Genomic DNA, 27,522 nt, shown 5'->3' on the forward strand with positions numbered 1-27,522 from the left:
GACTCCATCCCAGGACTCTGTGATCATGACCTGAGCCGCTGAGCCACCCAGGCGTCCCTATGGAATGCGTTATGAAGCAAAACATGGATATTTTAGGGGTGAATACACTGAAAACACAATCAAATGGAAACTGAACCCTAGAAAAACTGCCCTTACACGTCTGTCCCTTCCATGGCCCTCCCCGGGGGCAAAACCCACCCAAAGTGTAAACAGGGATGCCACATTATGCCCCAGATGTTGGTAATGTTCTTTTTAAGCATCTAGATTCAAAACGTGTTATGTACAATTATGTCCTCAACTGCCCTGTGAAAATGACTGCCTTGCAGAATTATCTTCCAGACGGAGAACTCACAACTTTGATGATGGACCATATAGGCAAATACTGAATCTGGAAAAAAGCATCCATTTCAGGCTCCATAACATCTGTCTGCCGGAGTCAGAGGTGGAGTGGCTGCCCTTTGCTAGAAAACCACCCCATTAAAGCAAGTGCTAGGGGACGGGGAGGCAGTCCTCCTGCTGCGAATCGGCAGGTGGAGGAGGTCCCAGCCAGGAGGGCTGGTGCCTGGCCGGGGGAGTGGGGGGTCGAGGTGGGGGGATACCTGGTGCTCACCTGGTTCACTCCCAGCACACGTTCTCGGGGCTTGCTTCTGCTGGGGCCCAGCCTCTTCAAGGACTGTCCTCACTGTGCTGAGCTACTGGAGGCCCTTGGCCGACTGAGGCATTGAAAGAGGCTGAGCAGAGTTTCGGCACAGGATGATCAGCGGACATGTTAGCCAGGCAGGGGCAGACCAGTCAGTGGCAGGTAATGGGATGGCTTCATGGAAGCAGGCTGACAGGTGCCTGGCGAAGTTCTCTACCCTGGCATGGGGGCCCAGGGCTCTCTGAGCAGAGGCTCATCTGCGTCCTGGGCTGGCAGTATTTCCACCCTTGTCTGAAAACCTTTAATAACCCATAATAGACACCCTTGCAGAGCAGCCCGTCCCCAGTGGAGACCCTCCTTGGCTCACGGGGACAAGCAGGGCATTCTGAGATTCTGCGAAGCATTTCTCTCTGTGGCCTATGTTAACACACTGGATGTGATTTTCCTCTTACAAATAGGAAGCTGGAAAAAAAAAAACAAAACAAATAGGAAGCTGGGCCTTAATAGGGAACACACGTAATGCCTATGGCCTCCGTCCCTGGCTCAAACTCCAGTCTGTGTGCCGAGGGGGGAGGACGTGCCCCCTCCACCTGGAGAGGGAGGCAGCAAGGAGCCACTTCTCCCATCATCTGCTCCAAGACAGGTTAGCTACCAATGGGCTGTGCTGGCTTCCTAGGGCTGCCAGAAACGGTTCCAACAAGGAACACCCAAGTCCTCACCATCTGGGGGTCCTGGGGGGGCCTCCCAGGCCTCCTTCAGCACCTCGGGGTGACTGCAGTTGCCAGCACATGGCGCCAATTTCAGCCTTCCCATCAAGCGGCCATCTCCCCGTCTTCTCCCTTTTCTTCTCCACTAAGGATGACACTCACCACGGGTTTAAGGCCCACCCTCAATCCGGGGTGATCTCATCTTGGGACCCTTACTCACATCTGCAAAGCTTCTCTAAGTAGGGTTACGGGTTCTGGGCAGGCATGTCTCTGGGGGTCACCAGTCAACCCATTCCAGGGGGCACAGCTTTGAGCTTCTTGGGTTAAGATAGAGTGGCTATGGCAAGGGGCCCCCTCACCAGGACGCCCAGCTGGCTACTGTCACAGAAGGACCTGAGGTGAGATAGGACCTCAGGAGGCCCCGGACCAAAGGAAGGGCTCAGACTCTCATTCCCCCAAGTGCCCGCTTTGGTGACCACAGAAGCCTGTGTGCAGCCGGGGCAAGGCTCTCCATCAGTAGGGTTCTTTCCAAGTCTGTGGACTGCGGCGAAGAGTCCCAGGTCTGTGAGTCTGTGATAGTCCTGGCCCCCGTCCCAAACCACGGGCCCTCAGCCCGAGATTCCCCCCACATACGGGAATTGAGTTACTCGACTCTGCCAGCAGGTGCGTGGGGAAATTCAGACCTCAGGGCCCCAGGGCAGAAAGGTCGTCGTCACCTTGTAGGGTGAGTCAGTAGACCAAGGGTGCAGAGGAGAGGACAGTAGGAGGGGCAGGAAGGGATGCTGCCTGGACTGTGGGTATCCAGGTACAAGGGGAAAATAGGACAGGGGACTGTAAGGGAGAGACCAGAGGACTAAGTAGAGGCTCATAGGGCCACCACTCTGGTCTCTGTGGCCCCTCATGTTGGAGTAAGACCACAGTCCAGCTGCTCTGGGCCCAAAAGTCCAGACTTTGTTCCTCGAGGGGATGGTCTGTGGGTCCTGGGAGGCTGTGTGTCCAGGGGGGGGGCTTGTGTGTCCTGTGTCCCAGGATGGGGGCTGTGTGTCCCAGGAGGGAGGGCTCTGTGTCCAGGGGGGGTCTGTGTGTCCCAGGAGGGAGGGCTGTGTCCTGGGAGGGGGGCTGTGTGTCCAGGGGGGCTTGTGTGTCCTGTGTCCCAAGAGGGGGGGTCTGTGTGTCCTGGGAGGTGGACTGTGTGTCCTGTGGGGTCTGTGTGTCCCGGGAGGGAGGGCTGTGTGTCCTGGCGAGGGGGGGGAGGCCTGTGTCCTGTGGAGGTTTGTATGGGGGGCAGTCTACACTTCTACATACTTCCACTTCCTCACTTCCAACCATTTTTCTGTTTTTGTGTACATTTTACTTAAAAAACCCTACGATGCCTTGTTACTATTTTAAATACTCATCTCTTCAATTAAAAATAAGAAAAAGTCTCTCTCATTTCCATGATTCCTGGGGGGGCTCTAGTTATATATGGGGCGATGGGCCCTGCCCGCCCGCGAGGGGCGGGGTGGGGCGCGGTTGCCTCTGAATTGCACCGCGTCCGGTGTCCGGTGGCTTGCCCTCCAGTCTCTTCGGATCCGGTTGGTGCTTCCCCGCCCCAGACCCGCCCCGCCCCCTGCCGTCTTGCCCCTCCCCTCTACTCCAAGCCCGCCTCCCTCCGCACAGGCCCCGCCCCCACGCACGTGACGTTCTCGGCGCTCCCGGCCGGGCGCCGGTGGATGCGCTCGGCGCTCCGCGGCTCCCTGGCTGCGCGCGCACGCACGTCCGCCTCTCGCTTCCGGCGCGGCGGCCTCGGCCGGACAGACTGGACCTCAGTGTCCGGCCTCCCCGAGGGCATGCGGCGCTGAGGAGCAGCGGACTCTTCGCGTCGGCACCATGAACCTCCTGCCGTGTAACCCCCATGGCAACGGGCTGCTCTATGCCGGTTTCAACCAGGACCACGGTGAGGGAGCCCCTGCGCGCGCCCGGGCCTCCCTCCGGCCTCTTCCGGAGCCCCCCGCCCGGGCCTGCCTTCCCCCGGACGTCCCCCGACCCGGCCCCTCCCCGGACGCCCCCCGACCTGACCCGGCCTCTCCCCGGAAGGCCCCCGACCAGGCCTGGCCCCTCCTCCGGGCGCCCCCGACCCGGAAGCCCCCCGGCCCGGCCCCTCCCCCGAAGCCTTCAGACCCGGCCCACTCCCTCCATAGACGCCCCCCGACCGGGCCCCTGCCTTGACGCTGCCCGACCCGGCCCTGTTCCCCCCCGCCCCCGGACGCCCCACGACCCGACCCGTCTCCTCCCCCGAAGCCTACAGACCCGGCCCAGTCCCTCCATAGACGCCCCCCGACCGGGCCCCTGCCTTGACACTGACCGACCCGGCCCTGTTCCCCACCCCCGGACGCCCCTCAACTCGACTCCGCTCCTCCCCGGACGCTTGCGACCCGACTCGGCCCGGCCCCTCCCCCGAAGCCTCCGGACCCGACCAGGCCCCTGCCTTGACACTGCCCGACCCGGCCCGTTTCCCCCCGCCCCGGACGCCCCCCGACTCGAACCGGCCCCTCCCTACCCAGTTCCTTCCCCCCAAGGCGGCCCCTGACCGTGCCGCCCCCAGTTTCGTCCTGGCCTCGCGCCCCGGCCCTCCCGGCGCCGCTCCCGCTCGGGCGGGGGGTGTGGGCCGAGGTCGGGGCGTGTCCCTCGCCTCGGACTTTCTGGAGCTCCCGGGCGGGCGACGGCCGCACCCACTCGGGCCGCCGCCTCCGCGGGCTCTCTCCGGGTGCGTGACGTGGGGCTCCCCACGGCCTAGCTCGGGGGCCGCTGCTACTCCCGAGCGCGCCGAGGGCCTCCGGCTGCGAAGCTGCGGCCGCGGCGGAAACCCAGAGTCTGTCTCCAGCCGCGCACGCAGACGCGGCGGGACGGGGGCCAGCGGGGTGCGGGTCCTCGCTGGTGAGGAGGGGGTCCCTGAACTCCCCTCGCGTTTTTCCCTCTTGTGTCCGGACCTCGAAGGACTTGGCTGGGGGAAGCGCGTTTTGTTTTCACGTCTCGGAATCCAGCCGAGGCCCCTGGATGCGGGAGCGGAGGGGGCGGGAGGCCCGGGGCGCAGGGCGGCCTCTCCCTGGCAGGGTTACCGGCTTCCCGCGGGGGAAGGGGTGGCCGCTGCGGCTCAGGGACAGACCTGCAGAGCTTTCACATGGCCGCTTTGGAAGCTTCGTTTTTGGAGAGAATCCCGGTGGTGCTGTAGGGCCCGCCTTGTGGAAACGGTTTTAAACGGACGGACGGGGGGTGCGTGGCTGTGTTTGGCCTGCGCTGACTTTGTGCTGTGCTCGGAGGGATCGAGGGGATCGGTCCAGCCTGCCCACAGGTGCTGATTGTGGTGTCACAGGAGAGCTGGGGAGAAGGTGGCGGGCGGAAAGAGGCGAGCTGGTTAGGCTTAGGAGGTTCACGTCGTTGGAGGAGGGCAAGTTTCCTTCCAGTCTTTGAGGTCATGGAAGGGCTCTCGGAGGAGGTGGCAGTTAGGCCTGGGGAAGATTTGGGACAGGTGTGGGTGCTGAGCCACAGAAGGTGATTTGGGTTGGGCGGGACTGCAGGGATTGTGGGAGAACATGTTATGAGTGAGGTATGAGTCTGAGGCCAGATGTTGGACGTTGGGCAATTATGTAGCTGAACACTTTTGGGTTTGATTACTAGAGAAGGGCCAGTAAGGTGTTTTTGTTTTTAATTAATTAATTTGTTTATTTATTTGTTTATTTGACAGAGATCACAAGCAGGCAGAGAGAGGGGGAAGCAGGTTCCCCGCTGAGCAGAGAGCCGGATGTGGGGCTCGATCCCAGGACTCTGAGATCATGACCCCAGCCGATGGCAGAGGCTTAACCCATTGAGCCAGCCAGGCACCTGCCAGTAGGTTTTTTAATGGGTTTGATAATAATTGAGAGCTCTTTAAGGAATTAACAGTGATAGAACAACTCCTTAAGAAATATGTTTTCAGCATATTTCAGCCTTCGGCTCAGCTCCTGGTCCTGGAGTCGAACCCCATATCGGGCTCCATGCTTGGTGGGGAGTCTGCTTCTGTCCCCCACTCTCCGTGAATAAATAAACAAAATCTTTAAAAAACTAATATGTTTTCAGTGGAAAGAGATGGCTAGCTGGTAGTAAGGGAGGGAAGAGGTAACCATAAAAACTCGTGATACTTTCTGTGTCTAGAAAAGCAAATAGCTTAGTGTCTTGAAGTCATTTAATGCAAGAGAATCATTCTTATGATACTTGCCTTGATGCTGAGTGAGGAATCTTTGAATTAAGCTTCAGTATAGTATTCTAGGCTCAAAATGATGCTGATTATTTAAGAAACCAGTGAAGATTGTACATGTTTATAAGGGTTTTATCAAAGATTTTTCTTTAAAGATTTTATTTATTCGACAGATCACAAGTAGGCAGAGAGGCAGACAGAGAGAGGAGGAAGCAGGCTCCCCACTGAGCAGAGAGCCGGATGCGGGACTCGATCCCAGGACTCTGGGATCATGACCTGAGCCCAAGGCAGAGGCTTAACCCACTGAGCCACCCAGTCGCCTTCAGATTGTTTTTGAAAAAGAGCTGTGTGGGGCACCTCTGTAGCTCAGTCAGTTGGGCATGCGACTCTTGGTTTCGACTCTTGGTTTCGGCTTGAGCAGTGGTCTCGTGGTCGTCTCGTGGTCGTCTCGTGGTCGTCTCGTGGTCGTCTCGTGGTCGTCTCGTGGTCGTCTCGTGGTCGTCTCGTGGTCGTCTCGTGGTCGTCTCGTGGTCGTCTCGTGGTCGTCTCGTGGTCGTCTCGTGGTCGTCTCGTGGTCGTCTCGTGGTCGTCTCGTGGTCATGAGATCCAGCAGAGCCTGCTTGGGATCCTCTCCCTCTTTCAAGAAATAAATAAAATACAGCTGTGGTTCTTAAAAGACCACATTTCAATTGTCTGAAAAATATCCTTCTGTAGGCCCAGCTCTTTTCATTTTAACAAATTGTAAGTAAAGTTAGTTGGGGGTGGGCGCCTGGGTGTCTCAGTGGGTTAACCTCTGCCTTTGGCTTAGATCATGGTCTCGGGGTCTTGGGATTGAGCTGCACATCAGGCTCTCTGCTCAGCAGGGAGCCTACTCCCCCCACCCCCTGCACCCTCCTCCCCTGCTTCTCTGCCTATTTGTGATCTCTCTCTGTCAAATATTAAAAAAAAAGTAAAGTTAGTGGTTTTGTCTTTTTTTGTTTGTTTTTGTTTCTTTTAAGGTTTTATTTTTCCATTTGAGACACAGAGAGCACAAGCTCTCGGGGGGTGGGGTGCAGAGGGAGAAGCAGACTCCCCAGTGAGCAGGGAGCCCGACACGGGGCTGGATTCCAGGACCCCAGGATCATGACCCCAGTCAAAGGTAGACATTTAACTGACTGAGCCACCAAGTTAATTTTTGAAGGAAAAAAATATGCCTTTATACTTAAGCTTCTGGTTACCTTTAAGTTAATTCCCTATAAACTTATGATAGATAGTTGAATTTACTACATTTTGGTTTTATAGTTACACTGATTTATTTTTTAATTTTATTTTTTTTAAAGATTTTATTTATTTATTTGACAGACAGAGATCACAAGTAGAGAGAGAGAAGCCGTGTAACTCAACGGGGAGAGGCTCCTCGTTGAGTGAAGAGCCCGATGCAGGGCTCGATTCCAGAACCCTGAGATCATGACCTGAGCTGAAGGCAGAGGCTTAACCCACTGAGCCACCCAGGTGCCCTTCTTCTTCTTTTTTTTAAAGATTTTATTTAGTTATTTGACAGGAGATCACAAGTAGGCAGAGAGGCAGGCAGAGAAAGAGGGAATCAGGCTCCCTGCTGAGCAGAGAGCCCGATTCGGGGCTTGATCCCAGGACCCTGAGATCATGACCTGAGCTGAAGGCAGAGGCTTAACCCACTGAGCCACCCAGGTGCCCCAGTTTTTTTTTTTTTTTTTTTAAGATTTTATTTATTTATTTGACAGACAGAGATCACAATTAGGCAGAGAGGCAGGCAGAGGGAGAGGGGGAAGCAGGCTCCCCACCGAGCAGAGAGCCCAATGTGGGGCTCGATCCCAGGACCCTGAGAGCATGACCTGAGCTGAAGGCAGAGGCTTAACCCACTGAGCCACCCAGGTGCCCCTAGTCATAATTTTAAGTGTTCAAACTTTTATCTTCTAAAAATAATTGGCATGATGGTTTTTGAGACTCTTGAGTGTTGAGGTGTACATTTCTATAATTTTTCTTTCTATTCCCTTGGGAAACTCACATTTTTGTGTATATATCCTTTATACACTTGGTTATTCTGCCTGGACCAAGACCTGAGGCCATAGACTGCTGTCCTTGGCTCACTTCACTGTAGCTATGGGACAGGGGCAGGGGTGGGGGGGGGAGGTGGTGGTAGTATTTGCATATGGGCCGTATGTGAGTAATCTGTACACACACACCTCAGAGATACTGCAGGTTTGGTTCCAGATCACTGCGCTAGAGAGACTGTCAAAATAAACTGAGTCAAATGAATATTTTTATTTCTCAGTGCATGTAAAAATTATGTTTACGCTATACTGCAGTCTGTTAAGTGTGTAGTGTCATTGTGAAAATGTATGTACTTTAATTTTTTTAAAAGAGATTTTATTTATTTCCAAGAGAGAGCACCAGCAGAGTGAGTGGCAGGCTCCCCACTTGGGGAGCCTGACACGGGATTTGATCCCAGGACCCTGAGATCTTGATGTGAGCCGACAGCAGAGGCCCAACCGACTGAGCCATCCAGGTGCCCGTGTACATATCTTAATTAAAAAATACTTCATTGCTAAAAAACGTTAGCTACCATCTGAGTTTTCAGTGAGTCGTAATCACTAATCACAGGTTACCATAACAAACATACTCATGGAAAAGTCTGCACTCTTGCTAGAATTATCAGAATGTGCCACGGAGACACGAGTGAGGAATTGCCGTGAGGAGTGGTGCGGGTAGAGGTGCTAGAGGCAGGGCTGCCTCAAACCTTCGACTGGACGACGCACAGGGTCGTGAAGCAGCATGGGACGTGGTGTGCCTATGTGTAGGAGAGCACCGCGCAGCGAGGCCAGTGCCTTGTTGACCCCCTACCGGCTGCCCCCCACCGGCTGACCCTGGGGCTTGTGGGGTCCCCAGCTGTTGGACAAAGTTGTGTGAACATAGCAAGGATGATGCCTAGACTTCTTTTGTTTATTAATTATTTTTATTAACATATCATATTATTTGTCGCAGGGCTGCAGTTCTGTGACTCGTCAGGCTTACACACTTCATGGCACTTGCCATAGCACATGCCCCCACCAGTGTCCATCACCCAACCACCCTCCCCCCCCACCCCCAGCAACCCTCGGTTTGTTTTGTGAGATGAAGAGTCTCTTATGGTTTGTCTCCCTCCCGATCCCATCTTGTTTCATTTTTTCCCTCCCTTCCCCCCAGGACCCCCCGCCCTGCCTCTCAAATCCCTCGTATCAGGGAGATCGTATGATAATTGTCTTTCTGTGACTGAATTACTTCGTTCAGCACAGTGCCCTCTAGTTCATCCGCGTCGCTGCAGACGGATGCCTAGACTTCTTAAGAGAGGGGCTGCCAACCTGGGGTGTTCGTAATGCCTTTCCTTCTTTTCAGTGAAGGCTGCTGTGCTTCCAGAAAAGCGTGCCCCCAAAGAGTGTTCAGCTTGATGAGTTTTCCAGCCTGAGCACACCTGGCCGTCCTGTGCTCCTTCCAGTCACTGCCCTGTCCAGCCTGACTTCCGGTGGTGTAGTTCGTTTTGCCCGTCTCTGTACTTCACTTTCGTTCCTGGCTTTTTTATCCAGCATCACGTTTGTGAGACATTTTCCGTATTGCCGAGTATTGTAGATTATCCTCCGGGATGCGTCGCAGTTTTTTGTGTGACCGTGTCTCAGTTCAGTCTGCCGTTGGGGGGCATTTGGGTGGGTTCCCAGTTTTTGGCTGTTAGGCTGTGGTAGGGCTGCTGTGAACATTCTGACACACACCTTTGCAAACCTGTGTTGTTGTTTCTGTGAGGCGCGTGCGCCCAGGAGTACAGTGCCCAGGAGTCGTGCTAGAGCCCGAAGACAGTGCGCCAGGGTGGGGGCACCGGTTTGGCAGCCACCAGCAGGGTCAGAGTCCCCATGCCTCCAGACGGGCTTCATACTTGGCATTTCCTGCCATTTTGGCTGTTCCGGTGGATGTTAATTGGACTATTAACAACCTGGTGTGTGACCGTGACTGGGGCTTCAAGGTTAGGCTTGTTTACAGGTGGGAGGAGGTCATGAGAGACCTCAGGCCACTTTCTGGAAGGCCATGATGCAGCAGCCCTTTCCTCCCCTGCCCTGGTCTGCTGTGTCCACACTTGCTGGGATGGGTCACTCGCAGCTGTCTTGGACTTTCTTGTTCCGTCATTGCCGCTCCAGGTCTGGGTGTCTGACACACAGCACTCAAGACATGTGTTGGGAGTGGGGACGCCAGTGGCGAGCGTTAGCGAGAGGCAGGTATTGAGGGAAATGTGCGGTGGCAGAACGGCTTGTGGAGGTAGCTGGTGAAGCCCTCTCGGGGAATTAAGTGTTCAGGCAGAGCTGGTCTTCAGCAAGGCCAGAGAAGGGCCCTGCAGGGGGAAGCTGGAGTGACTGCAAGGGCTCTTTTTCACATTAGGTGACTGAGTACGTGCCAGGTTGTGCACGTCATTGAGTAGCAGCCTTGAGGAGGGGAGCTGGGGCCTGGGCAGGCCACACCCGGGTGCTCGGAGCGTCTGCAAGAGCTCTTAGGAAAGGCTGTTTTCTCCAGACCCCTTGTTTTTGCTGCTTCGGGCCCCGGCGCCCTCAGCTGAGGTCCCACTGCATCGATTAATGTCTCTTTCTCTCTCTCACACTTTAGGATGCTTTGCATGTGGGATGGAAAACGGATTCCGAGTCTATAACACTGATCCGCTAAAAGAAAAAGAGAAACAAGGTAAGAGTTGACATTTCATAGTTCCTCCCTTTTTCCAGACTTCAGAGAATTTGCATTTTATCCCACAGCTGGTGGAGACAGGTCTGGTTTCAAGAAGTAAATAGGTTCAGGGGCGCCTGGGTGGCTCAGTGGGTTAAAGCCTCTGCCTTCGGCTTGGGTCATGATCCCAGAGTCCTGGGATCGAGCCCCACATCGGGCTCTCTGCTCAGCAGGGAGCCTGCTTCCCCCCCGCTGCCCCGCCTGCCTCTCTGCCTACTTGTGATCTCTGTCAAATAAATAAATAAAATCTTAAAAAAAAAAAAAAAAAAGAAGTAAATAGGTTCATGGCTCTATGCCGGCCTAGACGGGGTGCAGGGGTAATCCACCTGTGGATCCACCTGCAGATGTGGCCCTGATTTCTCCAGGGGATGTGGACTTTGAAGCGTCCTACGTCTTGGCCATGTTCTCAGTTCTTGCTGGCTCCTGCGGGAGAGCTCGGGGTAGTTGGTGCGACCCGTTCTCTCCCTGCTGAATGTGAAGCTGTAGAGGACTCAAGTGATGGGTGTCCGTCAGTATGTGGGACTCTTGACTCTTGATAAATGACCACTTAGAAAATACTGTCTGTAGCAGTAAGTCGTAGTTGCTTCTGTTTACGTATCTCAGTGTTTTAAGTTACGATTTCAGGGAATACAAGTTTTCAGAAGCTTCTCAAGTGGAGTCAGGACTTCTCCTGGTAATACTAAGATAATGGTGATCCTTTTGCCATTTGACCGGAAAAATTTAGAATTTTTTCAATTTATTTTTACTCCAAGGTATTTTTCTGACACTTTTGGTGTTTCCTGCTCTCTCTGCTTGCTGGGAGAATAAAGCACTGCTGACAGACAAACCAGTCTCAGATGAGTCGTAGAAAACGGGAACGCCCTTTGCCTTGCTGCAGTTGTGCTTTTGGTCTTTATTCAGTGCACAAGTTCTGTTTTCTGATGCTGGGACTATTTCTTGTCTGTACGTCTCAGTATTCCACCCAGCAGCCCCCTTGCATTGCAACAACTAGTGACCCAGCGTCAGGGGCTTTCATTAGTCTTCTTGACCGCGGAACCCCTTTGTCAGATGCAGTGTTTGTACCGCAGCCCTGGGGTTGAGAGCAGTAACTGGTGCTTTACGTGTAGGGGTTGACTTTGCAAATCAAGGTGTGTGACGTGGGTTTATTAGAGGGACACAGAATAGCTGGTAGTTAAGGGCTCAGGTTCTCGGCCACATTGTTTGGGAGGGATCTGACTCTGCCCCCTTGCCGGGCTGCTCTGTGACCTTGGGCAAGTGCCTCCCCTTCTCTTGGCCTCACTTTCTTCGTGTAAAAGAAAGGTGGTAACTCTCTACCTCCTAAGATTATCATGAAGATCAGTGAATTAGAATGGAGAAAACACCTAGATTAGAGCTGGGCCCGAGCACTGAGTGCTGCGTTAGCTTGTGCCTTCCTAACCTGTCAGCCCAGCAGCCGTGTGCGCTCAGTGGGCCAGTGGGCGCTGTGGGCTGTGATAGGAGTCTGACTTTATAGCAGGCTGACTTTTATTTATTTTTTTGGTTGCTTAGTGAATTAAGACAACTCTGCTTTATATGGATAGTGACAAAATACTTTGAAACAGTTTGACTTGCAAATACTTTTTATTTAAATTGACCCAGAAATTTAGGAGTTACTTTGAAGTTGAATCATTAGCAATATATTGACAGCTATTTCCTAATTAATGAAATGTTTATAACAAATTGAGGATTTCTTCTAGAAATATGTTAGGGCGCCTGGGTGGCTCAGTCAGTTGAGTGTCTGCCTTCAGCTCAGGTCATGATCCTGGGGTCCTGGGATTGAGTCCTGCATTGGGTTCCCTGCTCGGCGGGGAGTCTGCTTCCCCCTCTCCCGGTCCGACTCCCTCCTTGCTTGCGTGTGCACTTTCTCTCTCTCTCTCATAAATAAATAAACTAAAAAAATACATGTTAGAGAAGAAGCATTTAAAAGTCTAAGTTCCAGAAGGGTTTGTCGTTCTCGTGCTGAGGGCAAGTACTGTTTCCTCTTGCTGCTCAGCTGAACGGCGTCTGGGGAAGTCTGTCCCTAAGCTTAGCTTGGAGTGAGTTTGAAAAGGGTCATGGCGGGGCAGCGGTGTGCTTCTTGACGGTGTATTTTAAGCAGTCCGCCCCTGCGCACTTGTAGGTTGGTCTGCTGTTACATTTCTGGCAACTTAAAATGTGCCAGAAAACAGACTGGATCTGGTTCCTGTTTTATCTTGCGGTTTGCTTTCCTAAAGGAGGAGGGAGGAAGTGTGCCTGCGCTTCTTCCGTGGTCACCCCCAGATCCGGGCTGTCGGCCCTGTTATGTCCCATGTGGCTGTGGCACTGAGTAGGTGGGACTAGACGTGAGCTGCCTCTCGCCGGTGCACCCACCGCCGGCAGGGACTGGGAGCTGTTGGAGGCAGCTTTCTCCCAACTCCCTCCCAGGCTGAGGGTCCTGCATCTTAGTTACACCTCAGGTGGGTTTGCAGCTCTCCTCTGCTCCAGGAAAGCCGTGGGGCCCCGGGGAAGACTGTTTGGAATGGCGGCCTGTCTGGAGTTCACGGTGATGCTGTGGGGTCCCAGGGTAGGACTCGGATTCACATCTGTGCATATGCTAGGAAGAAGGTTCAGGAACGATACATTTGGATAAAGGAGGATACCCAGTGATGATAGAAACCCAAGAGATACTCATAAGAAGTTAATTTCACTGTTTTAAAAAATTTCACTTTTATTTAAAAATACGGCTCTCCGTAGTGCAGAGGTGATTGGAACTCATATAGCTCGAGCTCAGTGAGCTGGCACAGCCGCAAGGTGGGCAGAGGGGTTCAGAGGCCTTTTCCTGTCTTCGTGTCACCCATGTTTCCCTCTACATGACCAGTGCTCACACATGGGACGCTGGCAGCCAAATGTGGGCAAGTAGAGACTGAGAAGGAGCAGCACATGACTGAGGTGGGACGCTGGCGAAGACAGCCTGTTCCCGAGCCCACGGGGCGGTGGTTGGGAGCCTCCAGTGTCCGGTGCTGCGCTGGGGCTAGGGATACAGTCCTGCGTAAGACGGGCTTCTGGAAATAAGAGGTGACCTGTCATGCACAATGCCTGACATTACCCAGTCCAGCAACCTGCCTGACGTGACGGTGTGTTGGGGGCCTTAGTCCTCATTCTGTCTAATGGGCCGCATGCTCCTGTGCTCACCCCAGCATGTCCGGGATGAAGGGACTGGAGAGAAGTGGGAAGCTTGTGAGGTGGAGGGAGTGAGTGGATTGTCGTGGGGGTGGGGGTGTTACATGGTAGCTTGTAGCTTTGGCTTGGCTGTGGAGAAGCAGACAGTTCTGTGGCCGTTTCAGGACCTCAGTGGTACAGTTGAAGTTGGTAAAATCTTCTTGTCGGGTAATCTGGCAAAATGTGTTTATTTTATACAGACAAGTACTGTTTGATTCATTAATTATACCTAAAGGGTTTTATCTGAAATAAAACACTGGAAGAAAGACCCCCAGATGTTTACATAAACAACATTGCTCTTGACCCTGAACAACCAGGAATTGGGAGCGATCACACTAACCCACTCCTCCCACCCTGCGGCTGAAAATCCACGTGTGGCTTTTTCTTTTTCTTTTCTTTTCTTTTTTTTTTTTTTAAAGATTTTATTCATTTATTTGAGAGAGAGAGCACAAGCAGGGGTAGGGCAGAGAGAGAAGGAGAGGGAGAAGCAGGCTTCCTGTGGAGCAGGGAGCCAGACCTGGGGCTCCATTGCAGGACCCCAGGATCATGACCCGAGCCAAAGGCAGACGCTTCACCCACTGAGCCACCCTGGTGCCCCCATGTATGACTTTCGACTCCGCAACAACTTGACTGCTAATAGCGTGCGGCTGCCTGGAAGCTTTATTGATAAGAGTTAACACATATTTTGTATATGATGTGTATCATATACTGTCTTCATACGATAAAGTAAGCTCAAGAAAATAAAATACTGTTGAGAAAATCTTTAAGAGAAAATACATTTATAGTATCAGACTGTATTTGTTAAAAAAAGTCTGCATAAAAGTGGCCCCGTGCGGTTCAGTCCTGTGTCGCTCCCAGGTCAAGGGGATAGTCAGTCCTTTCTGGTGTTTCTATGAGGCCTTGAATTTTGCGTTGCTCACAGAGCCAGCGGATGAACTTTGGAACCATCTTGAAGAGCCGTGACTGATCTTCTGTTAACTTCTAACTTTCAGAGGTTTTGCTTCCTCACTTGCCCTTTGCTGTGCCCTTCCTGGGCGACGAGCTCCGGTCGCAGCTGACCAGGTCGCAGCTGACCAGGGTGCAGAGCTAGGGAGAACAGGGTGCGCACTGGTCCTGCTCTGCGCCAGAAACCATTCAGAGTGGGGTTTGCTTCTCTGAGCCCCAAACTTCTCACCGGGTTCCCATTGCCTTCCCCACTGAGCATTGTTTGTCTTCCTTTTGTCATGGAGGACATCCGGAAGTCTGCTGAGGTTTTCCTCTTAAGTTAATTCACCAGCATCTTTGAGCATTTCAAGCCAGTGGAAGAGGTGTTTAAGGATTTTTAAAAAAATTTATTTGATAGCGAGAGAGGGAACACAAGCAGGGGGAGTGGGAGAGGGAGAAGCAGGCTTCCCGCCAAACAAAGAGCCTTACGTGGGGCTGAGCCCAGGACCCTGAGATCATGACCTGAGGTGAAGGCAGACGCTTAACGAGTGAGCCACCACAGTTAGCATGCTTTCTTAGAGCTTAGAGATTTTGGCTACCCCTTAAAATATGACTTTAGATATTTCATACGTTTGGTACGTTGGCTTTGTAGGGTGCTGGGTGTTCAGCATTTATACCCGAAAACACAGCTTGTGAGGATGGGCTGCTGAGGGAAGTCCAGAGCGCGCTCCTAGCCAGCCAGCAGTCTCATTCTGTTGGCGGGCACATATAGATTGCGGACTAAAGTCAGATGCCGCGTGTTACGTTTCCCCTTTTTTCTATATTTAATTGGCAAAATATACATACTAATTTTTTTCAATTTCATTTCAGAATTTCTGGAAGGCGGAGTTGGCCACGTGGAGATGTTATTTCGCTGTAATTATTTAGCTTTAGTCGGTGGTGGGAAAAAGCCGAAGTACCCCCCTAACAAAGGTAAAGTGACAGTGGGCTTAACGGTCCTGCCGCCCATGCTGTGACATGTGGGACTTTCTAGAGCATCTTGCTGTCTGCGGCTCTGTTTGCTCTTCCCTGGTGGCCCTGTGGGGTATGAAGGACCCGTCACCAACAAGAGGCACCCAGAGAGAAAGTCTTGTCTCTGGTGTTCACAGGAGAAAAGTGTGCAGCGAGGGTCACCTGTTCCCATCGACATAAAGCATGTGCTTTTCAATTAATGTTGGCTAAACAGGGGCCATGCCGTGCCTATGGACCCCGTTTTGTTCTGGGTACCCACCTGTGGGTTGGTATCATAAACATTATGTGTTCATTTTAAAGTGAGGGGTAGGAAGGGTATTTTTCCGACCGAGAGCCATGGACTCACAGAAACATCAGTTTTGCTGTCACGTAGAACAGAAACCGCATCAGCTCTAGGGTTAGAAAGTATTGTTCTTGGTGTGTGTGTAAGTCTCTGGGTGTTCAGAGAGATTGTGGCGTAAAAGGTCTAGCCTTTAAAGTAAGGGAGAAACAGAAACTTTACTAACCACGGCCTGTACTTCATACTGTAAAGCCAGGCATCTGCTGGGGGGAAAGAAATCAGGGTGTGACACCAGGAGAGGGGCAGGTGGATGTTGGAGGTGGGTGAGGACAGACCCAGGGGGTCTTGCATACCGGCTGAGGGTGTGGTCAGGAGAACAGTCCTGTTCTGGTTTGGGAATGTTCTAGTTTGGAGGCAGTGTGTGAGACTGGAAATGGCAGAGTGGGAGCCCTCATTCACAGGGAGGGATAGGGAGAGAGAAGTAAGTGGGACTGTCCGAGTCACGTGCTGGTGAACCCGCAGCCTGGAGGGCTGTGAGGTTGGAACCCTCTGATGATCGGTTCCTGAGTGGGGATGGAGGGAGGGGTGGATAGCTCTCTTTCTAGATTGGGCAGGAAGGGAAGGTTCCAGGAGGTGCCTTTCGGTGTAAGGATGAGCTGGAGGTCTGACGGGGGGGGGGGGAGTCAGGTGAGCATGGAAAGGTGTAGAGTCCTGGATGACCCTTGGTAGGCCCTGGGGCCCTGGCTTGCAGCCCTGAGAGGAGCCTGGAGGACAGCGTGAGTGGGCTTGGGGAGTGGAACTGCCTGTGGTGGTGTGCATGGACCCCTCCAGCTTGTCACAACCAGGGCTAAAGGGTAGAAAGCCTGGGTTGCTGTCTGGCACGTTGCCAGCAGAGCCTGTGGCTTGGGAGTTCAGAAAGAGGCCGTCCAGAAGTGACATAGAGGCCACCGTGCTCAGAGTGCGGGGATGGGGATGCGGGAGGCTCCGTTGGTTAGACATCTGGTGCTTGATCTCAGAGTTGTGGGTTTGAGCCCCACGCTGGGCTCTATGCTGAGTGTGGAGCCTACTTGGAATTCCTTGCCCCGGCTGCTTGGGGGCGGGCACCAGTCCTGCCACTGGGGTCTGTCTTTGCCATGACGCGTGCTAGTGATCACTGAGGAGGAAAGAGAGTGGGGAGCCCGGCCCTTCTGGTGGCACCGTGGTTTTTCAGTAACATCAAAATCACTACCTGAATCTACTCTATTTTAATAGTTACAAATTAAGACACCGTGTTGAGATGTGAAGAAGTCGTGTCTTCGGTTTGTGGAGGACAGTAGAATGAGACCAGAGGAGACTGGTCGTCCCTGCGTGACAGGCAGGTTCCGGCCGAGCCCACAGAGCTGTTGAGGCAGAGCTCCAAGGCCTCCTCTTACTTAGGAGCTTAGAGGACGGAAGGAGGAGAATTCCAGAATTACCGAATCTACCTTTTGCTCTCAGGAACTGTATTAAAAGGCAGACATGCCAAATCCTGGGTGTGTATGGAGAATTTCCAGCACACCAGGATGGCGGCTTGCAGCCCATGGAGACCACGGGGAGCTGAAGGTCACCTGGGTCTGTGGCTTTTTCTCACTGCCCGTGGCAGTGTTTGGTCACTTCCTTTTGTGAGTGAGAATTTGAGCCGCTGGTTCTGGAGCTCTGTCATGCTATTTACAGAAATTTCTGAAAATCGAGTTTACTCGGATTTGTGACACCGTTGACGTGGCTCCTCTGTGGGATTCTCTCTGGACAGGGCCAGTTTACGTCTGTTCTGAACGGCAGACGTTGTGGTGTTGGGTTGCAGAAGCTTACTTTCGAGCTTCTCTGCAGGGTCGAGTGTACCCGCGTCCTCTGTGGGCAGGTTATGGTCTCAGTGAGGGGACCGTGGACTGAGGTCCCGCCCTACATACTGACCTGCTGGCGCTCCCGGGCACTTCGAGGGGAGCCCGCTTTGGGAATGAAGAGATTTACCAAAGATGGCATTTTAAAGGGGTGACAACAGAAGTCTGCTCTGTTTTTGGATGGTTATTAATTTTAATCTCTTCAATAGTAAATAATTCCATAAAAGTTTGTTAGTTCTCATAGGTGTTGTTATCTCTTGATATGAAATGGAGGTCACTGAGTCCATTCTGGCAAAACTTACTCCAGAACCCCACCTCCAGGACTCGTGGTGGTCATGGTGTCAGGACGTTTGGGGGAGACACTGATCGCCTTCTACCCTGGGGCCCCTAGCCCACGGCCTGCTGAGGAAGCTTACGTTCCCTGACCTCACGGCCCCCTAGACAGCTTTGTAAGAGAAAGGTGCAGAAGATAGAGCAGTCCCCACGCCTGCTCCCCAGCTCAGTGCGGCCGTCCTCGTCCTCAGGCTGTCTGTAAATTTTCTCAGCCCTTGGGGTGTGGTGACCGCTGCTTCGTAATGCCGGCGGCGCACGCAGCCTGTGGGGCGGACGAGCAGGAATGGTCAGGCTGGGGCTGAGAGAAGTCCCCAGCCCCGGGCTTTCACCCATTAACACGGAAGCTTCTCTTTTTCTGCCTGATCCAGGTGTGTCTCTAGAACTCCAGGAGGAGCTGTGGTCAGGCCTGCTTTTGGCTCAGGCAGGTGGAACCAAGAAAAGAGGGGTGGGGAGAAGTTCGCCCGAAATCTAGGCGAGGTTGGCAGAAAGGAGGAGTGCGTGTGGGGCGGTGGGGAGACTGGGCCGGGGTGCTGGAAGGGAAGAGCCGGGTGGGGGGAGTGGGGGAGCGCTCTGCTCTCAGAGACAGCCTGGCGAGTGGTGGGCCGCCCCTGTCCCTTGGGTCTGAGACTGGGCAGTGGGAGAGCAGCACCTCCCGCTGGTCAGAGACCCGTGAGGTCAGGACGCTTCTGCGAGGCCCCGCTGCCTGTGTACTGGTGTGCCCATAAGTTCTCTCTGAAATTGCAGTGATGATCTGGGATGACCTGAAAAAGAAGACTGTTATTGAAATAGAATTTTCTACAGAAGTCAAAGCAGTGAAGCTGCGGCGAGATCGGTAGGTTTGCTGTCTTAGTTTTCAAAGTGGAATAGTTGCTTTCTCTGAAGACGGCTGAAATATTTTCATATTGAAGGAAGAAATGTGTTTGGGAAAATCACGTCTTCAAATGTGGTGATTGTAGTTTACGACCCAAAGGTCATGGCATTCTCTGTGTTGCTGCAAAGAAGGTGTGCGTTTTACGGGCTTCCCCAGATCGCTTAGAAGCGGCTTGTCGGTGCCTGGACGCAGCCCCTGGTGGTCCTCAGTCCCTCAGAGGATGGTCCCTGTCCAGCAGGTTCCCACTGAGGACACGAGGCTTGAGCCTTCCTGCTCCCAGTCCAGCTTTGCCACGCGCTGCCTCAATAAATGTTACCAGTTGGAAGATAAAGGAAGATCCAGAGCCCCCTTATGAACGAGATGGTGGCATTGCTGTCACCTGTTGGAAGTAACAGGCTCCTCTTAGCCGTTGCCATTATGGTGTTTAGGAGAACATAGAAGTTTTTACTGTTAAGTTCAGCAAGATAGAGTTTCATTAATTTGGATTTTAATTTGGTGTTATTTACATCTTATACTCCGATGTGGGAGGGGCAGAGATGTTGAACAAGGTGAATGGGAGTAGGGGACTATCATATTTGTATTCTTAGGTTTGTGACTTCCAGTGATGTTGATGGTTCCCCCTAATAACGCAAATCCTGGAGCCAAATCCAAGGACCTTCCAGTTTCTAGCATTCCTAAATTATCCGGATTTATCTAAAAGCATATAAAAAAATACTTTCTGCTCTACATACTCAACTTGGTTCTTCTCTAGATGAAATATTTGATGAAAATGTCCCTAACCCTCAGGAAGGTCCATTAGTCCGCCTGTACCCAGGTGCTCAGGGGAGGGGCGTTTGTCCGTCAGTGCCGGCCACTCCCCCTGGGGCTCGTAAGTGACCAACCTCCAGAGACCTTGCCTGCTCAGGGCTCTGATTCAAGAATGATCCTTCTGTCTGTGCTCTTTGGACCATTTCTAAGTTTCAAATGATAAGAACAAAAATCACAAAATGTTTGAGTTTCGCTTTTGGGAATAGGAATTCTGATTTTTTTCTTTCTTTCTAGAATTGTGGTTGTTTTGGACTCAATGATTAAGGTGTTTACATTCACACACAACCCCCATCAGTTGCATGTCTTTGAAACCTGCTATAACCCTAAAGGTAAGAAATGCAGAGGAGTAATGATGGAAGTTGGCTCTTTGATGTTGTGTCCAGTGGGGACCTGTGCCGGGTGCCCTCTCCTGGGCAGGTCTCTCTGAGTGGCACTGCCGTGGTGGGATGAGTCCTGAGACTCGATGGGGGCACTCTGATGGAGACAGGTTTCTCTTTCTTCCTCTTGTGCCTTTTTCCCTTGGTGCCCACCGCCGCCGTCCGGGTGAGCTCTCCAGGCCATGTTGTCACACCAGCACCTGGCCTGCCAGGCTGAGACCTGCTTTCCCACCATTGTCAGGGGTAGCGTGAGGGGAGTCCCCCCCTCCCATCATTGTCAGCCAGTCATTGTCAAGAGGTCAGGAGCTCCTTGGGCGACCTTGGAATTGTGTGTTTTCACTGAGTTCTGAGGGGTTTCCTTCCCTTTTTCTTCCGGAGCAAGGATTAGCATGTGACTTTGTTCCTCACTGTTGCACCTTAATTTCTTTTTAAAATTTTTAGTGTTTTTCTTCTGGCTTTATTGAGCTAAAATATCCATACGACTCACTCGTGTTGACTATATTGTTGGATAATATTTAGTCACTTTGAGCAGCTGTGTAATTGCCACCGCAGCAGAGAAGAGTCCCAGGTGGCCCCCTTCCCTACCTGGCCTTCAGGTTTTGCCTTCTCGGTTGTGTTCGGGTCTTTCTTTTCGCTGCCTAGACCTCAAGTTCTTCCAGGTGTGGTGTGTGTGTTCTTCCTCTGTCTTTACCGCCACGTGACATTGCACAGTGTGGGTCTGCCGGGTCATTTATCCCCTCCAGCGTTCGGACCGTGGCGAACAGAAGTCGGTGCAGACACGTCTTTGCCTCGAGGAATTGTTTTCTTTCTCTCGGGTGAATACTGGAGATGGTGTTGTGACGCTGTGTCCACGTTAATAAAATACACCTGTTGTCTAGAGAGGCGGGGTCCTCTTGTACCCCCACCAGGAGATGATCTGAACTTAACAGTGATCCAGGAGAGCCGACTGCAGCAGCCCGTGCCCCAGCACTCGGTACTGTCCCTCTTTTCAACGTGGGGGCGTTGCCGTGACCGAGGGAATAGTATGTCTCTGGGGTTTCGCTTGCATTTCTCTGAGGACTGGCAGTGTTAAGCCCTTTGTCATGTGCTTTTTGCCATTCAGACATCTTTTTTTGAGGGTGTGTTCACATCTTTTCCTGTTTTAACATTGTTTATCTTCTCACTGAGTCGTAAGAATTCTTTGTATATTCTAGATAAGGTTCTTTGTCACTTTTGCAGATATTTTCAGTTTGTGTTTTTTTTGCAAAATAAAGATTTTCTTTTATGTGTTCTTCTAGAAGCTTTAGATCTTATGTTAGGTCTTTAATCTATTTTTTTGCATATGGCGTGAGACAAAGGCCCAGATTTGTATTTTTCTTTATGAATATCCAGTTTCTAGTACCATTTGTTAAGAAGACTATTTTTTTCTGCCTTGAATTATCTTGGTGCCTTTTTTTTTTTTTAAATCAAGTAAGTGTAAGATTTTTCTGGATTCTGTTCTATTCCAGTGATATGTCCTTATGTCAATATTATAATTGGTATCTAGAGCTTTTTTTTTTTTTTAAAGATTTTATTTATTTATTTGACAGAGAGAAATCACAAGTAGGCAGAGAGGCAGGCAGAGAGAGAGGAGGAAGCAGGCTCCCCGCTGAGCAGAAAGCCCGATTCGGGGCTTGAACCCAGGACCCGGGATCATGACCTGAGCCGAAGGCAGCGGCTCAACCCACTGAGCCACCCAGGCGCCCCGGTATCTAGAGCTTTGAAATAATTCTTAAAATCTTAAAACTCAGTAGTATAAGTTCTCCGATATTGTTCTTATGTTACAAAAAAAATTTTGGCTATTCTAGGACCTTGCCTTTCCTTATAACGTCTAGTGTCGGTCGGCTCGTTCAGAAAGCCTGCAGACAGCTTGACTATGACCACAGTGACCTGCGGGCAGAGTCGATTCTAGCCGTGACCACAGTAGGTCAGATCCAATCAGCTCTCCGTCCATCAGAAATTTGGTTTTCTTCTACATTGTTACAATGTCTTATACAGCGCTGTTTAATTTATTAATACCTAAGTATTTTGGGATTTTATGCGATTGTTAATGGAGTTTTTATACTTCACAATTTTGTATTCTCAGTGGCTAGTACCACGGAAGATGGATATTTGACAAAGTTTATTTAAGAACAAGTTCAGCAGATGGTCCGGTTATGAGGCAGTCTCACAGGGTTCGCTTTGTTTGGCCCTCTAATACCTAAGGAAAAGATTTCGTGATTCTGCTATAAATGAAAACCCCTGGGGGTGCCTGGGTGGCTCAGTTAAGCATCTGACTCTTGGTTTCAGCTCAGGTAAAGATCTCAGGGTCATGGGCTCGAGCCCCACCTCGAGCTCTGGGCTCAGCAGGGAGTCTGCTTGAGAATCTCACTTTCCCTCTACCCTGCCCCTCTGCCTGCCCACCCTGTGCACGCTCTCTCTCTCACTGAGATAAATAAAGCATTTTTAAAACAAAATGAAAACATGTAAGTCTAATGTATTTTTTTTCCTCGTGAGCGAGAAGACAGAATGGGTTTTGTTGGGGTAAGGCAGAAGCTCGTAGGCAGTCGTGAATGCTTGATGGGCTCTCTCCATCTTCCGTCAGGCCTCTGCGTCCTGTGCCCCAACAGTAACAACTCCCTCCTGGCCTTCCCGGGCACGCACACGGGCCATGTGCAGCTCGTGGACCTGGCTAGTACGGAGAAGCCGCCAGTGGACATTCCGGCCCACGAGGGCGTCCTGAGCTGCGTTGCTCTCAACCTGCAGGGAACAAGAATCGCAACCGCGTCTGAGAAAGTGAGTGCGCGTCCCTCCCCTTCAAGCTGTGCACCTGCCCCAGCAGCCCCGTCCTCCCAGCCACCTAGAGTGTGGCCCTGTGGGAAGCCGGCCCTTCCCTGTGGCTTCTGACTCCCTACGGGTTCTTGGCCACCCTCTCGGAATCAAGTCGTAGTTGACACAGACCATTGGAAAGTCATTTCACTTGATGGAGCCTCGTATCTCGGAAGCAGGGTCACTTCCTTTTTCTAACTGGCCATGGGAATTACCATGAAGGTGTCATTTCTCTCGACCGAGAACAGTAGCCCTCCAGGAACATGCCTGCCCCGGCTGTGGAAGAGCGTCTGCTGGGGCAGGGGAGGCAGGGGTTAGTGGAGGGCTGGCACCCAGGGCTCTGGGCTCCTATCCAGGGCTGTGAGACTGAAGGGCCACCAGCTTATTCTCGGGTACAGCGGAGGGAGAAGTGGAGTTTTAGATGAGGAGGGTGAGTTGGGAAGGGGTTGTATGGGCTGATGGGTTTGTGAGTATAATATTCATTTCAAAAACTAAAAGGTTGTGAGTGATAATAAAACACTTCACTGTTTTTCAAAGGGGACCCTTATAAGAATATTTGATACTTCATCAGGGCATTTAATCCAGGAGCTACGGAGAGGATCTCAAGCAGCCAATATTTATTGGTAAGAAAGTACCCCGCCCCCGCCCCGTCTGCCTTGAGAGGCCGTGGCTTTGGGTTGACGGCATTGAAATGCTGCCTGTTGGACTGAAGGAAAATCAGGGCCCCTGCCTGCTCTTAGGGAATTGGTGTCAGCTTGTTTTATTAGGAAGAGCTTTAAATCGTTATGGGAATATGGACGGAAGTTAAAGAGAATGTAATTAACTGTCATGGACCCTGCTTCCGTGTTCGTCAGTACTCGCCAGCTTTATTTCTTCGCCACTGCTCCTCCAGCTGATTTTTTCCGTGGTATTCTAAGACACACACCGGAGACCTTGTTAGCTCCTCTGTAATCACTCGGGGTCTGCGGCCCTGCCGTGGGGGACCCCTTGCTGGGGTGGGCTTTCATGCTTTGCGTCTGTGGCCTTGGCGAGTGCTGGGCGGCATTTGGGGCTGTACGATAAACACGGCATGAACTTGCACTTAGTGCCTGTGCCCGTGGAGCCCTGGGGGGGCTCTCCTCTGTGTCTGTTCGCAGGGCCTCTCCAGCCAGGGTGGGGGCCTGCCCAGCCCCAGTGATGCCCCCTCCAGAGGGCAGCTTGCACCTCCAGGGGCCAGGGCTATCACCTGAGTGGTATGGAGGGGTAGCCACAGGAAGCCCGCTCCCCAGTGTGGACCCTCTGGTTCCGTGGAGAGCGCTGCGGGCTGCTGAATGGAGGGAGGTTGTGCTTACGGTTGCTGTGTGGAATTTAAGAAGACCAAGTCTCGAGGCGCCAGCTCCTGTGGCAGTGTGGCACTGCAGTTGGGGGGTTTCTCTGCATCCACATGAGACCAGAGCGGCCTCTGATTCCTCTGTAGCATTAACTTCAACCCGGACGCGTCCCTCATCTGCGTGTCCAGTGACCACGGCACAGTGCACATCTTTGCTGCCGAAGATCCAAAAAGGAATAAACAGTCCAGGTAGGTTTCCCACAGTTAAGAGGACAAACCCCTCCCTCAGGCACATTGGGTGGGAAGTGCAGTCGCTCATTTGCGTGACAGGGCACGGCGGACCCTTGCACGGCACAGGTGTGACGTCCACAGGCCGTGACACGTGGTACAGCGTAGTGCCATGAATAGATTTTTCTCTTCCTTGGGATTTTTTTCTCTAGCTTTCTTGTAAGAATACGGGATGTGTGGTACACAGAACGTACAGAAGGTGTGAACCGACCAATTTTTATTGGTCAACAGTAGGCCCTGAGTTAAGTTTTTGGGGAGTCAATAGTTAGACACAGGGTTTCAGCCGCAGGGGTTGGTGTCCCTCAGCTGCGCATTGTTTGGGGTCCGCAGTATCTGATGTGGAAATGGATGTCATTTTTACCTCCTTCCAGCCTCATCTTTACCTCCTTTCCCAGAGTCCGATTAGGGTACAGTCACCTTCCCTGGGATTTAGGACTTGCCCCTAAACCCTGGTGCCTGTCCTCACGTTTGCCATGCTTAGCAAATTAGTCACAGTAGAAACCTGTGCCCCTTCTGGTACTGGTGCTTCCTGGGATTACCATAAAGTCATTTGTAAGCACTTTGCTTTTTTTTCATGTGAGAAGTAAAATTAAAAGAAAAAATAGAATTTAAAGTATCTGGGCTCAGGCCATATGAGAGAGCCATTTTTTTCACCTTTCTTACGGAGACATAACTGCCTTTTCTCTCCCCCTTGCCCTCCTAGTCTGGCCTCAGCCAGTTTCCTTCCAAAGTACTTCAGTTCCAAGTGGAGTTTTTCCAAGTTTCAGGTTCCCTCAGGCTCTCCGTGCATCTGTGCCTTTGGAACAGAGCCAAATGCCGTCATTGGTAAGTGGTCCTTGTGCTGGCCGCCCCGTGCTCACTCTCCTGGGGGCGCAGCCATGTGGGGTGACAGCAGCCCCCTTCCCGCCCTCTGGGGTTTCCTAGGAAGTTGTGTGTGGGGGGGGGCAGGTCACGTGGTCTTTGAACTGATGACCAGATCCCTCCATACCTGAGTCGAAGGCAGGCTCCACCCCAGAGCAGCCGGGGTTCCTGGCCACACGTGTGCTCAGTCAGGAGTGGGGGGTCCCTTGTTCCCCACATTCACTCTGTGTTGCTGCCCAGAGCAAGGCCATTTAGAGTTGAGCTTGGGGAGGTCTGCTTGTTAACGTTGAGGGCAGAAGCTGCTGAGTAAAACGGTCTCCTTCTGTCTCAGCGATTTGTGCAGACGGCAGCTACTACAAATTCCTCTTCAACCCCAAGGGGGAGTGCATCCGGGACGTCTACGCGCAGTTTCTAGAAATGACCGATGACAAGCTGTGACTCCGCTGGGAGTGCAACCAGCACCCACGGCCGGCCGCTCCGGAGCACCGAGTGTGCCCTTCAGACCCTGGGGCTGGTGCCGGGGCCCTTGGGCCTCATGGGTTAGCGGCCAGAGGACTGCCCCGGGCCCTTGGTCCTGAAGCCATTCTGTGGTTGTCTCTTTTCCTGAGCAGGGCTTCCCATTTCCAGTATTAAAGAACGAATCATCATCAAGGCAGTGTAGACACTCAGTGGCTCTGAGCTGCCCGGGCCCGACTGCTGGCCCGCGACCCGTAGTTGAGCTGTGATGCTAGCTTCCGTGCTTCCGCTGCGCCCTCCCGCCTCTGCCCCCCGTGCGCTTGGGGGCTCCGTGCACACGTAGGGACTGGGTTGACAAAAGGATGGACAAATGGAAATTTGTTTTGGCAACAGGTTCCATCATTTTTACTGAGTCTGTAATGGGAAAATGAACAGACATGTCCATGTGAGTTCTTACGTTACCACCAGATTTTAAAATAGAACAATAATACCAGCAGCTTGCCTTAGAAAAGGAGAAAGGAATTCCTTCTCTCCTCTCAAGATGAAGCGAGGAGAGCCAGCCACGTTCGCACAGGGTGGGCGTCTCCCCGCAAGCCAGCGTCCTGGTCTTGTCCGTGCCTGTCGTGAGCCTGTGGTGCGGCCGTCCCCGTCTGTCTGTTGGAGCCGTCGGCATTGAGGCCCAGGCTGGGCGCCCGCGGCGAGCAGAGTGCTTTGTGGGCCCCGCCGGCCGCCCGAGTTTCCCCGTTGTGTGCAGGGAGCAGAGGAACAACGTAGACCGTCAGGATCAGTCCCCGAGGAAAGCGTCACTTAATTTAGAGGTTGTGGAGGGAAAGGCTGGGCATTGCGGCAGCGCAGGCCTGACGTCTGGGCAGGAGCGGGAGGCCCAGCCGGGCACGGCCCCGCCGTCGGTCCGAGTCGTTTCCGCTGGCGCTCCGAGGAGAGGCACGGTAAAGTTTTCTAACACGTGGTGACTAAACAGGTTATGGGCTCTATATTGTTAGTACCCCCAGAGGTATGTGTGTCATTTTCTCGGATCCCCTCTAAGGAAACCCAGTTGTGCGGTTTTGATTCCAGGTTTGCAAACGTCGCGTCTGCGGCGGCAGCGCCGCGTCCTGCCAGTTCTCTTCCTGTTGCGTAATCTGCTAACTGTGGGTTTCACTGTACAGCATGCGTGTACTTCTGTATGTATTTAATCATGAAGTTTAATTTTGCACTTATTTGTAATGTTTCTTTTAAATAAAAGTGACTAATTTTGTTGTACTCTGTATCCGTCAGGGGAAAAGAATTGTATGTTATAGAACCAAACCCTAGTTTTCAAATCTGCCGACCTCTTCTGGCGTCGGCGTTCCCGCCTGTGAGCAGGGGTGAAGAGCGTCACGTTCAGTGGCACCGTGTACGGTCTGGGGGGCAAGCTGTGCCCGCTGTCGCAGTGGCACATGGGACTCCCTCTGGGGCAGGCACCCGGTCCGTGTTGGGATGACCCCTCGGACACGTCAGCCCCAACCGTGCGTAGAGGCTCGGAGGGTCCTTCACATTCGTACCGTTACTAGGTCACGTTTCCCCCAGTAGAGTCCCTCTGGCGTGTCCAGCTGTGCAGGAAACCAGGAAGCACGTTGTGTGAGAAACCACAGCCGTGACCCTGTGCATGGAGACGGCTGCGGCGCTGGCGGCGGGGGGGGGGGGGGGGGGCGGGGGGCGGACAACAGAGAGGCGCTATCTGGAACGCCCAGAATGTTCTAGCACGCCCTAGGAGAGTCCAGTGTGAGAGCATGGTCCTGGCTCCACCACGCCGGGCATGACCTTGCATCCTTCACAA

At 52.6% G+C, this 27,522-nt stretch overlaps 1 protein-coding gene across 1 annotated transcript; it reads left to right on the forward strand.

Annotated features, from left to right (window-relative positions):
• Positions 1–3,062: 3,062 nt before the first annotated feature.
• On the forward strand, positions 3,063–26,966 carry WDR45B (WD repeat domain 45B). The gene is made up of 10 exons (XM_047706837.1): positions 3,063–3,283; positions 10,199–10,273; positions 15,302–15,403; positions 18,656–18,743; positions 19,824–19,918; positions 22,569–22,759; positions 23,330–23,415; positions 24,249–24,350; positions 25,093–25,214; positions 25,582–26,966. Exons 1-10 carry the CDS (start codon positions 3,217–3,219, stop codon positions 25,686–25,688), a joined length of 1,035 nt encoding a protein of 344 aa, XP_047562793.1. The 5' UTR covers positions 3,063–3,216; the 3' UTR covers positions 25,689–26,966.
• The last annotated feature ends 556 nt before the right edge of the window (positions 26,967–27,522 follow it).

The sequence above is a fragment of the Lutra lutra genome, chromosome 16, assembly GCF_902655055.1.
Source record: "Lutra lutra chromosome 16, mLutLut1.2, whole genome shotgun sequence".
NCBI classification, from domain to species: Eukaryota; Metazoa; Chordata; class Mammalia; order Carnivora; family Mustelidae; genus Lutra; species Lutra lutra.

Excerpts from the sequence above, each read along its gene's own strand:
- WDR45B (XM_047706837.1), top strand. The coding sequence starts at position 3,217 with ATGAACCTCCTGCCGTGTAACCCCCATGGCAACGGGCTGCTCTATGCC. Across the intron at positions 24,351-25,092 it reads AAAAGGAATAAACAGTCCAG|TCTGGCCTCAGCCAGTTTCC; the intron begins GTAGGTTTCCCA and ends TTGCCCTCCTAG. Across the intron at positions 25,215-25,581 it reads AGAGCCAAATGCCGTCATTG|CGATTTGTGCAGACGGCAGC; the intron begins GTAAGTGGTCCT and ends CTTCTGTCTCAG.